Source organism: Rhinoderma darwinii, chromosome 11 (assembly GCF_050947455.1).
Source record: "Rhinoderma darwinii isolate aRhiDar2 chromosome 11, aRhiDar2.hap1, whole genome shotgun sequence".
Lineage (NCBI taxonomy): Eukaryota > Metazoa > Chordata > Amphibia > Anura > Rhinodermatidae > Rhinoderma > Rhinoderma darwinii.
The window spans coordinates 50,177,378-50,191,265 of record NC_134697.1 but is presented as its reverse complement, the minus strand read 5'-3'; the positions used below and the strand labels follow the sequence as shown (position 1 = coordinate 50,191,265).

The window sequence follows — 13,888 nt, the reverse complement described above, 5'->3', positions numbered from 1 at the left end:
ATAAAGTCTGAAATCTACAATAGAAGAAAGTGTGTACAGTTATATTATTGGGAATTTTGCATTGGCGGTAGCATGGAGCCGCTATTACACACGCTGGGATACATAATTACTTTATAGTGGAAGTGATCAACTATCTATACTATTTGGACTTATTAGGCTAGGTTTACATCTGTATCAGAGGCTCTGTTTTTTTACACTGAATCCATCAGTCCCGCGGACAGAACAGGTTCAGTGTCGGCAGGTCACAGACACGCAGGATCCACCTGTAATCGATCACATCTAAGTTATGAACCATCACGGACACGCAGGACCCCCTGTCACTGAAGCAGTTCGGACCGTGGAACTGACGGATTCAGTGTAAAACGAGAGATACAACTGTTCTGTAGAGAGAACACAGAACAGCTGTATCTCCAAAAGTAAAACTATTTTTTAATAAAGACTAATTACAAAGCTAGACTAAACACACTGATCTATTTATTAAAAACAAAAATGCCCTCAGAAGGTGTCCATAGCCTTTAATGTAAAGTCCTGGATTTTCATGTGAGTGCCAAACTTTTATCCGGCTATAATATCCAGCTGCAATAAATGCTGTGGGGAAAGAGATGGTTGTATGATATAACTTGTTGTGATGAGATAGTTGTTGCTTTAGTGATGGAACTTTTACTTTTTCTAGTCTAAAACGGAAATATCTGGCTGAATGATCGTACTAGAGAATGGGGCAGATTCACTCTCCCTCCGTGTGTTGATTTTGGCACTCAGTATGGGGGTCAGAAAAGTCTCTTCCTCTTTCCTCTGCACAATGTTCAGCGTCTGGGCTTGAATTTGTTACATCTGCCTGTATGTTTTCACCTTTTATGTTTTGTCACAAAGTTTCTGCTAATAAGATAACTAATATTTATACGTATGCTGCTGTTTCTGATAACAAATATGTTCTTTATAAATTGCATGTATTCTTTTAGGAATTGTAATGTCTTCCTGGGACACGTTTGCTTTTACATAATCATTTCGTTATAATGGTTTTACTGGGTTTTGTGTAGATTAAATTGGAAGGTTATGAGACTATTTAGTAAACTTACATTTTAGGGCTTGTGAGATTCCCCTCCACTTCTCTCCACAGTTTTACATTTATAATGCAGGATTTTACCATGGACAGGTCGGCATTGAAAAGAGAATGATTCATGCATGAGTCAATGGAGGCGTCGCTTTCACAAAGCATTATGTCTATGGCTGTTTGAGGGCTCCTACATTCATTGTGGTGTGGCAGATGTTGGATTCACAGTGGATTATTTTTCTTTTTGTATAGATTAAATTAACACGCTAGCTTTTTTTGTGATCTAGAATACTTCTCTTCTCACAATTCTTTGTTTTTGCATCCTATCCCTAATCTGGCAGTTCGTCATTTCTTATGAACGATCAAATGATCGGCTGCATTTAATGTATATGCATATGTATTTTATCTATTTATTTTATCCCCTTCATGCGTTTGTTTTTTTTTCTTTTTTTTCAAATTGCATCATGTGCTTAGGCTCTGTTCACACAAGCATCATAGATCCCTTTTCAAATTGACCCAAACTGACACTGATGGGCCCTATTGGCTAATAATGGGGTCCAACTGGTTTCTGTCATGTTTCTGGCAGTTTTTACATTAAATGCTATATAAACCTTTGAAAATGTTGTTGTTGGTTTTTTTTTTTAATAATAAAAATGGCAGTTTGTGTTTTGTGCCACTTTCAAATTAGTTTTTATTAAAAACTATTTTTGCTTTTTTTAGATACAGCTGCTCTGTACCCTGTATACAGAGCATTTGTATCGTTTGCTGAATCCTGTACCCGTCAGGGACTGACTGGTTCCATGTAAGCGGGTCCTGCATGTCTCTGATGCAAGATCAAGCAGTTATCAATCACATCTAAGTTCATAACTTAGATGTGATAGATTACAGGTGGATACTTCCTGCTGGCACTGAACCCGTCAGGTCCGCGGGACTGACAGATTGAGGTCTTGGCGAAAGATACAGCTGCTCTGTATAGAGAATATAAAGCAGCTGTATCTTAAAAAGTAAAAATAATTTTTAATAAACACTAATTTGAAAGTTGCACAAAACACACTGACATAAAATCAAATCACTTTCTGAGGTTTACATAGACTTTAAGAATAGTGCGGCATACCCGTTAATATATCCTTACAATTCCTCTTAAAACATACCTTTTGTAATTCTACTCATATTAAGATTATATGGTATATAACACTACGAGAGTGAAGGCCCTTTTACATGAGCAAATTATCGGGCAAACGAGTATTCATATCAAAGTTTGTTCCTGATCATCAGTCGATGAACGAGCAAACGCTTGTTCATCGGTTGATCATATAGTTTATTCTGCACAAAATATTATCATCGTCAGCAGCACATCTCCCTGTGTAAAGAAGGAGATGTACTTCCGTCATGAAGGTAATGCATGGCGACAAGCGATAGTCGTAACGAGTCCTCGTCGCCATACATAGCTCCTTGTGAAAGACGCAAACGAGCTGTCTTGTTGATCGGCGCTCATTTTTATGGCCAATGTTTACTGGTGTAAAAATGGTGGATGTAGAGGAAACAAATGTTTTCTAGCTGGATGACATCAGAATTGCAACCTTCATTAAGTTTTTCTCTATGTAAGTACAGAAAGTTATGCTCTAATTTGTGTTTAGCAGAATCCATTTGTCGAAATTATGTCTTCTCAAACTTTTTCTACTGAGGCCTCACTTGCCAAAACATGGTGACACCTTAGCCTTACCAATGCTCGAAGCCCATGCCAAAAAAGTCTGCATAAAATACAGGGGGAGGGGGGGTGCAACGGGTATGTGAGTATTGTATCTTATTTTTTTCTAGTTGCAATTTTTGCTGCTGAAGTGCAGCTGTTCTGCAGCAAAAAAATATGCCAAATTTGATAAATTGTATATACAGGGAGATGGCAAGGAACAATCCATAATCTCCTAGAAAGATATTAAAAGGTTCTATCCCCTTCGAACCCCCCATGAACTACAGCAATTGGTAAATAGCTTAAAAGATGCCGATTCCAAATCTGTAATTATAATCTTTCTACTCACATTTCCTCTCTTTAAGCCCGCAAACGGACTGTGCGCTACCTGCGGATTCAGAATCAGCATCTTTTACGCTATTTACAAATTACTGTAGTTCAGGGGAGTTTTCGGTGGAGTCAGTCTCTTTAACCCCTTAATGACCGGGCCATTTTGCACGTTAATGACCAAGGATTATTTTTTGTTTTTCCACGGTCGCATTCCAAGAGTCGTAACTCTTTTTTTATTCTGTCGACATAGCCGTATAAGGGCTTGTTTTTTCCGGGACGAGTTGTATTTTGTAATTGTACCATTTTTAGATGCTTATAATATATTGATTAACTTTTATTAACTTTATTTTAGGAGAGAATTGAAAATAAGCAGAAATTCCAGAATTGATTTTCACGCTATAAATTTACGCCGTTTACTATGCAGCGTAAATAACATGTTAACTTTATTCTATGGGTCGGCACGATTACAGGGATACCAAATATGTAAAGGTTTTATATGTTTTTTCTACGTTTGCACAATAAAAAGCCTTTTAGAAAAAAATTACTTGTTTTTGCATCGCTGCGTTCTAAGAGCCGTCATTTTTTTATTTTTCCGTCGATGTGGCCGTACGTGGGCTTGATTTTTGCGGGACAATGTGTAGTTTTCATTAGTACTATTTTGGGGTACATAGGACTTACAGATGAACTTTTATTTTATTTTTTATGGGGGGAATGGGAGAAAAGAGAGAATTTTGCCGTTGTCTTTTGCGTTTTCTTTGGACGCCGTTCATCCGGCGGTTTAATTAATGTGTTCATTTTATTGGTCAAGTTGTTACGATCGCGGGGATACCATATATGTGTATGTGTGATTTGTTTTGACCGTTTTATTAAATAAAACCACTTTTTGGGGCAAAACAGTAGTTTTATTTGACTTTGACTGTAATTTTTTTTATTTTTTTTTTCACAAACTTTATTTAACTGTTTTACATTTTTTTTTTTGTCCCACCAGGGGACTTCACTATGCGATGTGCCGATCGCATATATAATGCTTTGGTATACTTAGTATACCAAAGCATTATTGCCTGTCAGTGTAAAACTGACAGGCAACCTATTAGGTCATACCTCCGGCATCGCCTAACAGGCAGATGCTGAAGACAGACCTGGGGGTCTTTGTTAGACCCCCGGCTGTCATGGAAACCCGACGGCGACCCGCGATTTGTTTGCGGGGGCGCCGATCGGGTGACAGAGGGAGCTCCCCCCTCTGTCAAACACATTAAATGCCGCTGTCACTGTTGACAGCGGCATTTAATGGGTTAAACTGCCGGAATCGGCGCGTGCTTCGATTCCGGCAGTTGCAGCAGGAGCCAGGCTGTGTATAACAGCCGTGCTCCTGCCGCTGATCGCGTGGGTAAACTGTCAGTACCCGCGCGATCACACGAACTGATATATCCGTCCTCCTGCGCGAACTAGCAGCTGCTGAGGACGGATATATCCGTCCTTCGGCGTTAAGGGGTTAAAGACGCTCTGTCACCTAATTAGTTTCCTAATAGACAACTGGGCATGTTTTTACTTTTTACCAACTGGGTGTTGTACAGAGAAGTGTATGACGCTGACCAATCCGTGACCAATCAGCGTCATAGACTTCTCATTGTTCCAGCCCAGCTTCTTTCACTGCACAGCGTGATTGTGCAGTGAAAGAAGCAGCGCTGGAACAATGAGAAGTGTATGATGCTGATTGGTCACGGATTGGTCAGCGTCATACACTTCTCTGTACAACACCCACTTGGTAAATAGTAAAAACACGGCCAGTTGTCTCTTAAGAAACTAATTAGCATAAATCTCAAATTGCTCATAATTTTAAATTAAAAATTATCGTTTTTCAAAATAAAAACCACCACTGTTATCTACATTACAGCGCCGAGGGGGGAATGCTCGGGCATACACGGTGCACGTTCACCCCAACTACACATCTGTGCTTACTGCCACCTCCTACACTGTAACTGAGCTTTCCCTATCGCTCTGAGTGATATATATAATGTGTGTGTGTATTGTGTACCTGTCATATGTCATTTAAGCATTACTACTGTTTATGTGATCCTTAAGGCCTCATGCACACTGCCGTGCCCGTAATTGCGGCCTGTGGTTGTGCGGCCGTATGCTATCTGCAATTGCGGATAGTATAGAACACATGCTATCCTATGGGCCAATCCACACGACCATCGCAAAAAAAAATAGGTCATGTCATTATACGGTCTGCAATTTCAGTCCGGGCTCATTGAAATTAATGCACATCTTGTGTGTACTCGGTCCGTGATTGCGGACAGCCTGCGGATGTCACTCCACTGCCCGGCCGTGCCGCAATCACGGACCGTGCACACAGCTACGGCCGTGTGCAGGAGGCCTAAGGCTGGATTCACACGAGCATGTTACGTCCGTAATGGACGGAACGTATTTCGGCCGGAAGTCCCGGACTGAACACACTGCAGGGAGCCGGGCTCCTAGCATCATAGTTATGTACGATGCAAGGAGTCCCTGCCTCGCTGCGGGACAACTGTCCCGTACTGTAATCATGTTTTCAGTACGGGACAGTAGTTCCATGGAGAGGCAGGGACTCCTAGCGTCATACATAACTATGATGCTAGGAGCCCGGCTCCCTGCACTGTGTTCGGTCCGGGACTTGCGGCCGAAATACGTTCCGTCCATTACGGACATAATGTGCTCGTGTGAATCCAGCCTTAGACTGGGATATGAAACACCAGTCTTGATAAATTCCCCCATTGAGCCTGCAAGAAATAGACTACTTATGAAGAAAATCACTGAGTTAAATATTAATAGCGGTTGTCTCACGACAACAACAACCCTTTTTATATGCCCTATTAGGGGGCATATGTATGTCATAGAGGGGTCAGTACCCCCGCTATTAGCCATAGAGGAGAATCGCTAACAAAGAACGTCCCTCGCTGTGACAGACCTGGCCCCTCCAATGTCTTAACTGGTTGGCAATTCATTTGGCCGATACAGGATTCATTTTGTAAAAGCAGTAGTCGTATATATTAGAAATATTGATATAAGTTTTAACAGGTTCCCGACCGCTGGCCGTATTTATACGGCCAGCGGTCAGGGTCTCTAAAGTCCGGCGTATAGTATATATACACGGCCGCACTTCAGAGACTGTGCACGCGGGATCGCGTGCACACAGCCCTGTGCCCTCGCTGTTACCAACAGCTCTGGGCACTGGGCAGAGTATCAGGGACCAATCTGATGGTCCCTGAACATGTGGTCGCTGTGAAAACCTATCACAGCGACCACATTTGTTTTATTTTGACTTTTCTGGCAGTAAATCTCCTGCCTCTTTTCTTTTCCTCAAACATTGTTTCAGTTTGAGGAGAAGAAGAGACTCGGGAGAATTGCTGCCAGAAGATTACAGTTACAGTTACAAAAAAATACAGTTACACTCTAAAACATTCTCTGTATAGATAGATTTCTATCTATCTATCCATCTATCTTTTTTTCTATCTATCTACCTTTCTTTCTTTTATTCTATTAGAATAGGCAGGTAGGGAGTATATAATTATATATATATCCACATATATATAATATATATAGCAATAGCGGTTTATTTTTTTGTTAGCGGTAGTGTAGATATATATAGCAGTTAGTTTGTGTGTTTTATAAAAAAAAAAAAATTTGTTTAGTTAGTGTTAGTGTTAGTTACGTTATGGCGAGGAAGTTGTTTAGCGCCGAGGAGGCATACGCCATGCTGTGGTCTGAGTCGGAGACCGCATCAGAGATGGCGTCCGAGATGGAACCTGTTTTAGGTAGTGACGATGACAGCGTCACTTCAGGTTCATCTTCAGGGGACGTTGTCCCTGATGCAGTCGAAACTGCAGAACATGAAAGCGCAGGGCCAAGTAGCGCTGTAGCACGGGACAGCCTGGTCCCTCCAGTCCAGGCTCTTGTATGGGCACCTGCCCCATCTTTTGGGCCTAGAATCCACGGATTTACGGCCACTCCTGGCATAACCGTGGACAATACAAATTTTGTCCAAATGGATTACTTCCATTTATTTATAACGGACGACATCCTAAATCAGATTGTCCACGAAACAAATTTATATGCCACGCAATATATAAGGCAGAAACCTTCATCCACCCATGCCAGAGATTGGACGCCCACCAATTCGCAGGAATTAAAAAAATTTTTGGGGCTCACCCTAAATATGGGTATTGTCAAAAAGCCCTCCATTAGGTCTTACTGGTCAACAAGACCCGCCCAAGCCACCCCAGTATATTCTGCAGTAATGCCCAGGTCTCGTTATGAGACAATAATGAGGTTCCTCCACTTCAATGACAACGCACAGGCCCCCCCAAGTACCGATGCAAACCGGGATCGGTTGTTCAAAATAAGACCGCTAATAAATTCCCTGAATAATTTATTTCTGCAACTCTACACCCCTGAGCAGAATGTAAGTGTGGACGAATCCCTCCTCAACTTTCATGGCAGACTTAGCTTTCGCCAATATCTACCTTCCAAAAGGGCAAGATATGGCGTTAAGCTCTACAAATTGTGTGAAAGCGGGTCAGGATATACCACCGCCTTCAGAATTTATGAAGGGCGGGACCGCACAATAAATGTTCCTGGATGCCCCCCTGATCTTTCCACCAGCAGTAAGATCGTGTGGGAGATCATGCAGCCTCTGCTTCACAAGGGGTACCACCTGTACTGTGATAATTTTTATTCCAGTGTGCCCCTGTTTAGGCATTTGCATGCTGCAAGGACTGGGGCATGTGGTACCATGCGCAAAAACAGAATTGGTTTTCCACAGCATTTAGTGGGGAAGCGCATGGTAAAGGGGGACTCCTGTGCTTATGCATCTGAAGAATTGCTGGCGGTCAAGTTCAGGGATCGCAAAGACGTGTATGTGCTAAGCACGATTCATACCGCAGGAACAGTGGCAGTGAGGGAAAGAGGGGCAACATCGGACAAGCACAAACCAGTGAGCGTGTCCGAATATAACAAGTACATGGGGGGGTGGATTTAAGCGACCAGGTTTTACAGCCCTATTTAGTAAAACGCAAAACTAAAACCTGGTACAAAAAGGTGGCCATTTATTTGTTACAGGTGGCCATCCACAACTCATTTGTGCTCTACAAAAAAAACAGAGGCAGAGACACATACCTGGATTTCCAGGAAAAAATTATTGAAGGCCTCATTTTTGATGTTCAGGACACCCGAGAATGCCCCCAGTCTGAGGATGTCACGCGACTGACTGAAAGACACTTCATCAGTCGGATTCCCCCAACAGCAACCAGAAGCAACCCCCAGAAAAAGTGCCGCGTCTGCAGAAAAGACGGGCACCGCAAAGATTCCCGATATTTCTGTCCCTCATGTCCCTCGCAACCAGGCCTGTGCATTGAGCCATGTTTTAAAAAATACCACACTGTTCTGAATTATTAGATTTTAGTTAATTTGTTGAAAATATATTTGCCCTACATTACGTTTTTATTTTTCCCATGATTTTACTCCAAGGGTGAGGGAGGGAATGGGTGGGTGGGGGGTGGATGTCATGTTTGCATATTCTCTAAAGTTCATCTGCTGGAGAGCTCCATTTGCATTAACCTGCAATTTCTTATTTTAGAAAACCCCAAAAAATAAATTCCCATTATACCCCTAGATGAATATTTTGGGATTTCTGCTTCAAGAGCAGATATTTTGGAAGTGTTATAGAAACTCTGTTGAGTTTTGTAAAACCAGCTTTGAAAAAAAGCGATATGTGAAATAATCTTCTTGTATCGTCCGCCCTCCTACATCTCTATGTGATAAATAAGGCCACATATTTGGTATTCCCATGCACGGGAGAAGTGGCAGAATGTGAACGGAGATTAATTTTGACCGTGGTCTATGCCGTGTGTGAAAAATGCTGGTATAAACTGACGCATTTGCTAAAAAAGTGCTGATTTTATTTTGTTCCATCTTATTCAAGAAACTTTCAGAAGAAAACTGGACTGTCTAAAAATATGATAAACCCCTTGAAGAAAACCTTGTGGGGTCTACTTGTGTGAATGAAGTCATTTATGGGGTGTTTCTAATGTTTCAGCAGCATTAGGCCCCCCAGAAAACAGTATGCGGCTATAAAATCAAATGCAAAATTCCTGGACCGAAAAGGCCAAAAAGCCTCCTTTTATGCCAAGCCCTGGCACATGCCCGCACAGTGAATAAGGCACACATATTTGGTATTCCCATGCACGGGAGAAGTGGAAGAACGTGAAAGGAGATGAATTTTGGCCGTGGTCTATACCGTGTGAAAAATACTAGCCTAAACTGACGCATTTGCTAAAAAAGTGCTGATTTTATTTTGTTCCATCTTATTCAAGAAACTTTCAGAAGAAAACTGGACTGTCTAAAAATATGATAAACCCCTTGACGAAAACCTTGTGGGGTCTACTTGTGTGAATGAAGTCATTTATGGGGTGATTCTAATGTTTCAGCAGCATTAGGCCCCCCAGAAAACAGTATGCGGCTCTAAAATCAAATGCAAAATTCCTGGACCGAAAAGGCCAAAAAGCCTCCTTTTATGCCAAGCCCTGGCACATGCCCGCACAGCGAATAAGGCACACATATTTGGTATCCCCATGCACGGGAGAAGTGGAAGAATGTGAAAGGAGATGAATTTTGTCCGTGGACTATACCGTGTGTGAAAAATACTAGCCTAAACTGACGCATTTGCTAAATTCTTGCATTTTTTTCCAATTTTGCCCACTTTAGAGAAAAAAATAAAAATGATATATACTGACAAATGGCACTAAAACAAAGCCCTATCTGTCCTTTAAAAAGAGTGTAAAATTCAAAGATGAACTTTATTCACCTGCTGAGTTATAGTCATCTAAAGAAGCGCATAGCAAAATTGTGAAATTTGCTCTGGTCATTTAGCTGTAAAACAGCCTAGTCCTTAACCGGTTAATATTGATGGATACTGTGAGTTTTTGTATAGACATGCAGTGAGATATCTGATGTGGAGCTCTGAATTTTATTTTCACATAAGTTGGTATGTACAGTAGATATGCGGAGTTTACTGGTGGTTAATAACAAGCTGATGTATAAATGACTCCTTTATTTTAGCAGTTGGTATATTTGTTGCCCCCCCCCCCTAATATTGCCTTATTTAATTATGTTGTAGAAGACATCCCACTGAACTCTATAAGGCTAGGTTCACACTTGCATTGGAGGCGCCGTCAGGAGCCTCTGTCGCAGATCAAGTGAAGAATGCTGAAAGAAATTGCTCAGCGTACTGTGTTATTTCTTCCGGGAAAATGACAGACACCCTGACGGGAACCCGACGGAACTCATTAAAGTCAATCAATTATTTTGGCGCTGTTCGTGTCAGTCACGCAATGTTTTAGCGCAGGTGTGAACGAAGCCGAAGAAAATATAATTAGGAGTCATTAATGTGGGAGTATTTACAGTATTTAGGGTTTAGTAAAAAGTAAAAAAAAAATAATAATTGCATTTGTAGCAGCCATTTATAGGAGATATTTTTCTTTGATGTATTAATATTAAAATGTAAGGGGTGCTTGGTAAGATAATTTGATTCTACATTCAATGTTTGTATTTTTTATTATTATTCTACTGACCTTTTTTGCAGTCCAATATAGAATTCTAAAGAGATATTGCTTATTTGGAAATTTCCAATGTGAGTTGAGAATAGACTAATCAGAAATGTATTTTCTATGAAAACAATTTAATTGAATTACTTTTGAAATAACACACATGCTTTATACTACTCTGCTAAATGCGCCTTAGTTTAAAAAATATATATTTAATTCCCTGCAATCAATTTGCAAAAAAAAGTGTCATTGTTAGTAGGAGTAGAGGAGCTTGAAATTGCAGAAGTCCACCAGAGATGTTTGATGGCATTCCAAAAATGAAGCAGAGCCCCTGAGCCGGCTACCCTTTAAAGCCTGAGGGTTGAAAGTTTAGATTAGTTAATCCTTTAATAATAGCAGCAAACAGAATAAAAAGATTCCATATTTATGACCGTACAATGTCATTCACCGTATTTATGGATTCAGGTGGACTTACTTCAAAAAGATCAGTTTGTTTTATTAGCTAATAATTAACTCTTTCAAGTGCGTTAAAGTGGGATTAGAAACAATGAGTAGGTGTATATTTCCCTATTAGCATATGTTATATTTTCAGTTGAAACAGAGATATTGAAACCAAATAACCCCATTAAAGAGGTATTCTGGTTTCCGCAAACAAATGTTATCCTTTTGTATAATGAAAAGTTGTAAAATTTTGGAATATATTTTCTGTATGAATACCGAATGGCTATTAAGTTCCCTGCTTGCTGCTATTCAACTTTGTTTACTTCTAGTGGATAAATTCCTGTCCTGTTCATGTGATGGATACGCAGGTTGGGGACTGATGCACAGGAAAGATTTTTATCCCTTATTAGTAAACAATGTAGGTTCCCATTGAATGACAGCAAGCAATGATCTTGAAAACCGTAAAGGGAATTCATACAGAAAGTTTATTATAAAGTTATATAACTTTTCATTTATACAAAGGAAAACATTTAATTTCTGAAACTAAACACCTATTAAAGTTAACAAACTTTTTTTTTTAAATTACGATTTCATTTGTGCCTATAGGTTTAATGAAGGTTTATGAAGTCAGATTGGTGGTGCTTATTTTGCTTGTTTTTCTCTCCCTGTTTTACAGAAATATTTTATGGACCACTTTGCTCAACTAGAGTCTCCTGGAATGAAACAGGAATCCACCCAACTGTTATCAATAAACTTTTCTTTCTCTGGAGTAAACAGCTGGATGAAACCATATTCCATTCAAGATTTGGGGGATACGAAAAAAACATAACAAACACTCAACATCTGCTACAGTAGTAAATATTTTCCATAATACGAGTATATATTTCTACCAATAATGCAAACTTGTTATAAGGTATAGTACATTTCATATTTGGTCTTTTGGGGAAAAAAAAAAAGAGTAGAAAGAGAGCGTGTCAAGATGACCTCGGAGGATGTGGCTGCTTCTGTTATTTTACCATCAGTGGATGGAAAAGTGATATCTTCTCCGTCAACTGGAGATGAAAATTCTAAGAATACTTTGGATAGTAGTGTTATAAAAAGATCCAGAAGAGTCAAAGACCAAGAGAATGCAGAGACTATGGCATCCATAACTCGGTTAAAAGGGCACCATGCTGAGAATTCTGCAGCCAAGTCTTGTGTAATAGCACGCAAAGAAGAAGCTGGAGAAAACGTTGACGAAGAAGGGAAACCTTTCATATCAAATGTTGTTGACTACTTCAGCGTGAACAGTAAAGCGTTTGAGAAGGCATGCAAAGCCAACCTTGGTTTTAATCAGTTTTGCAAATCTTACAACCCTCTAAAAGGTAAAAATGTAGATCCTCAGATTCCTGCTATGCTGACAGAAATTAATTTGAAAGTGGATAGATCGCCGGTAGACGTGAGGACATTAGAAGGTCAGTTAGTAGTAAATGATCACTGCACAGATGGAGATAGCTGCATTCCTACATTACATATAACTTCTTCCATTCAGAAGAGCTCTCTATGTTCCACAAATAACCAGTGTATTTTGGGCAGCCATTTAGAGACAATGAAAAGAAATGGCTCCGGCAGTTTTGTCTCCGGCTCCCGTCATTTAAACGGCCATTCTGAAAGCTGTGACAGTAACGAGGGACACGTAGGTTTCTGTAGTGAAGGAGGTCATCATGTGAATAATCAATCAAGGTTGTGCTCTGAAAAAGCGCCAGTATTTCTTGGAGAAAGTGCTCATGGACAGGATTTACTCTTTGTTATATCCTCAAATCCATTACAAAGTCAAGAGACCTGTGAAAGCTTCATGGATGAAACCGATAATGATTTGTCGAGAAATAGAAAAGACCGCTCAACTCTGCTGGTCAGGAGATTTTGTAAAAATTATAAAGAGGTGAAAAAGTCTATTTATACAGGAACAAGTGCAATTGTTAAATCTTTGCCATCTGGTCACATTGGGACTAGAGCTTGCTGTTTTGTTGAGCGAAAACAAGAAAGGGCAAATGAACTCAAGTGCCACTGGAAAACTGCTCAATACCTGACATCTGTGCAAAGTTCAATGAGAAGAGATTTGCTATGCTACATGGTGAGAATGACCGTATGTGAGGTAAGATCGTCTAATATGTATTTTTATTTACATATTATTTTTAGTGCAGTTTTCTTGATGATTTTTGAATATATTGTTACGTTATATTTTTTTTAATGAATAATTAAAAGGGTTTTCCCATAACCAACATTTTTCACCTATCCACAGGATAGGGAATAGATTTCTGATCGCTGGGGTCCGGCTGCTAATCCCGAATCCCCTGTGTGAATAGAGCGGTAGTGCACATGCGTGGCCACCACTCCATTCTCTACCTGATACTGATGGAGATAGCAGAGATCTCTCTGTCTCATAGACGTAATAGAGCGCACTACTGCTCCGTTCACACAGGGGACTCGGGAACCCGCTTTCTCTTAATTTTTGGGGGTCCCAGCAGTCAGAACCTTGGCGGTCAGACATTTATCACCTATCCTGTGGATATATATATTGTTTTTTTGTTTTTTTTTGCTAAGGCTTGCTGTGGGTGGGATTACCATGTGAGGGACTACAGTTCCATTTTTTCACTCCCCTCTCACAGACCCAGACATTGCCTATATTTACAGCTGCCTGCATTCCCCTCTATTACAAGGTGTAAGGTACTGCAGTAATTACCCACTGTCCAGCATGTGAAACATGATCCCTCCAGAGACAGGAAGATGGAGGGCAGGGAGCAGTAGAGATAAGAA

General features: G+C 40.4%; 1 protein-coding gene across 5 annotated transcripts in view; it reads left to right on the top strand.

The window, feature by feature from the left end:
• The window catches only part of PLCE1 (phospholipase C epsilon 1), a 218,087-nt gene that overhangs the window by 29,569 nt on the left and 174,630 nt on the right, over nucleotides 1–13,888 (top strand). For all 5 annotated transcript variants that reach the window (XM_075841415.1, XM_075841418.1, XM_075841419.1 and 2 more), the window contains exon 2: nucleotides 11,769–13,226. In XM_075841415.1, the coding sequence (XP_075697530.1) occupies nucleotides 12,072–13,226 (1,155 nt within the window). In that variant the 5' untranslated portion in view covers nucleotides 11,769–12,071. The remainder of the gene's footprint in view (nucleotides 1–11,768; nucleotides 13,227–13,888) is intronic.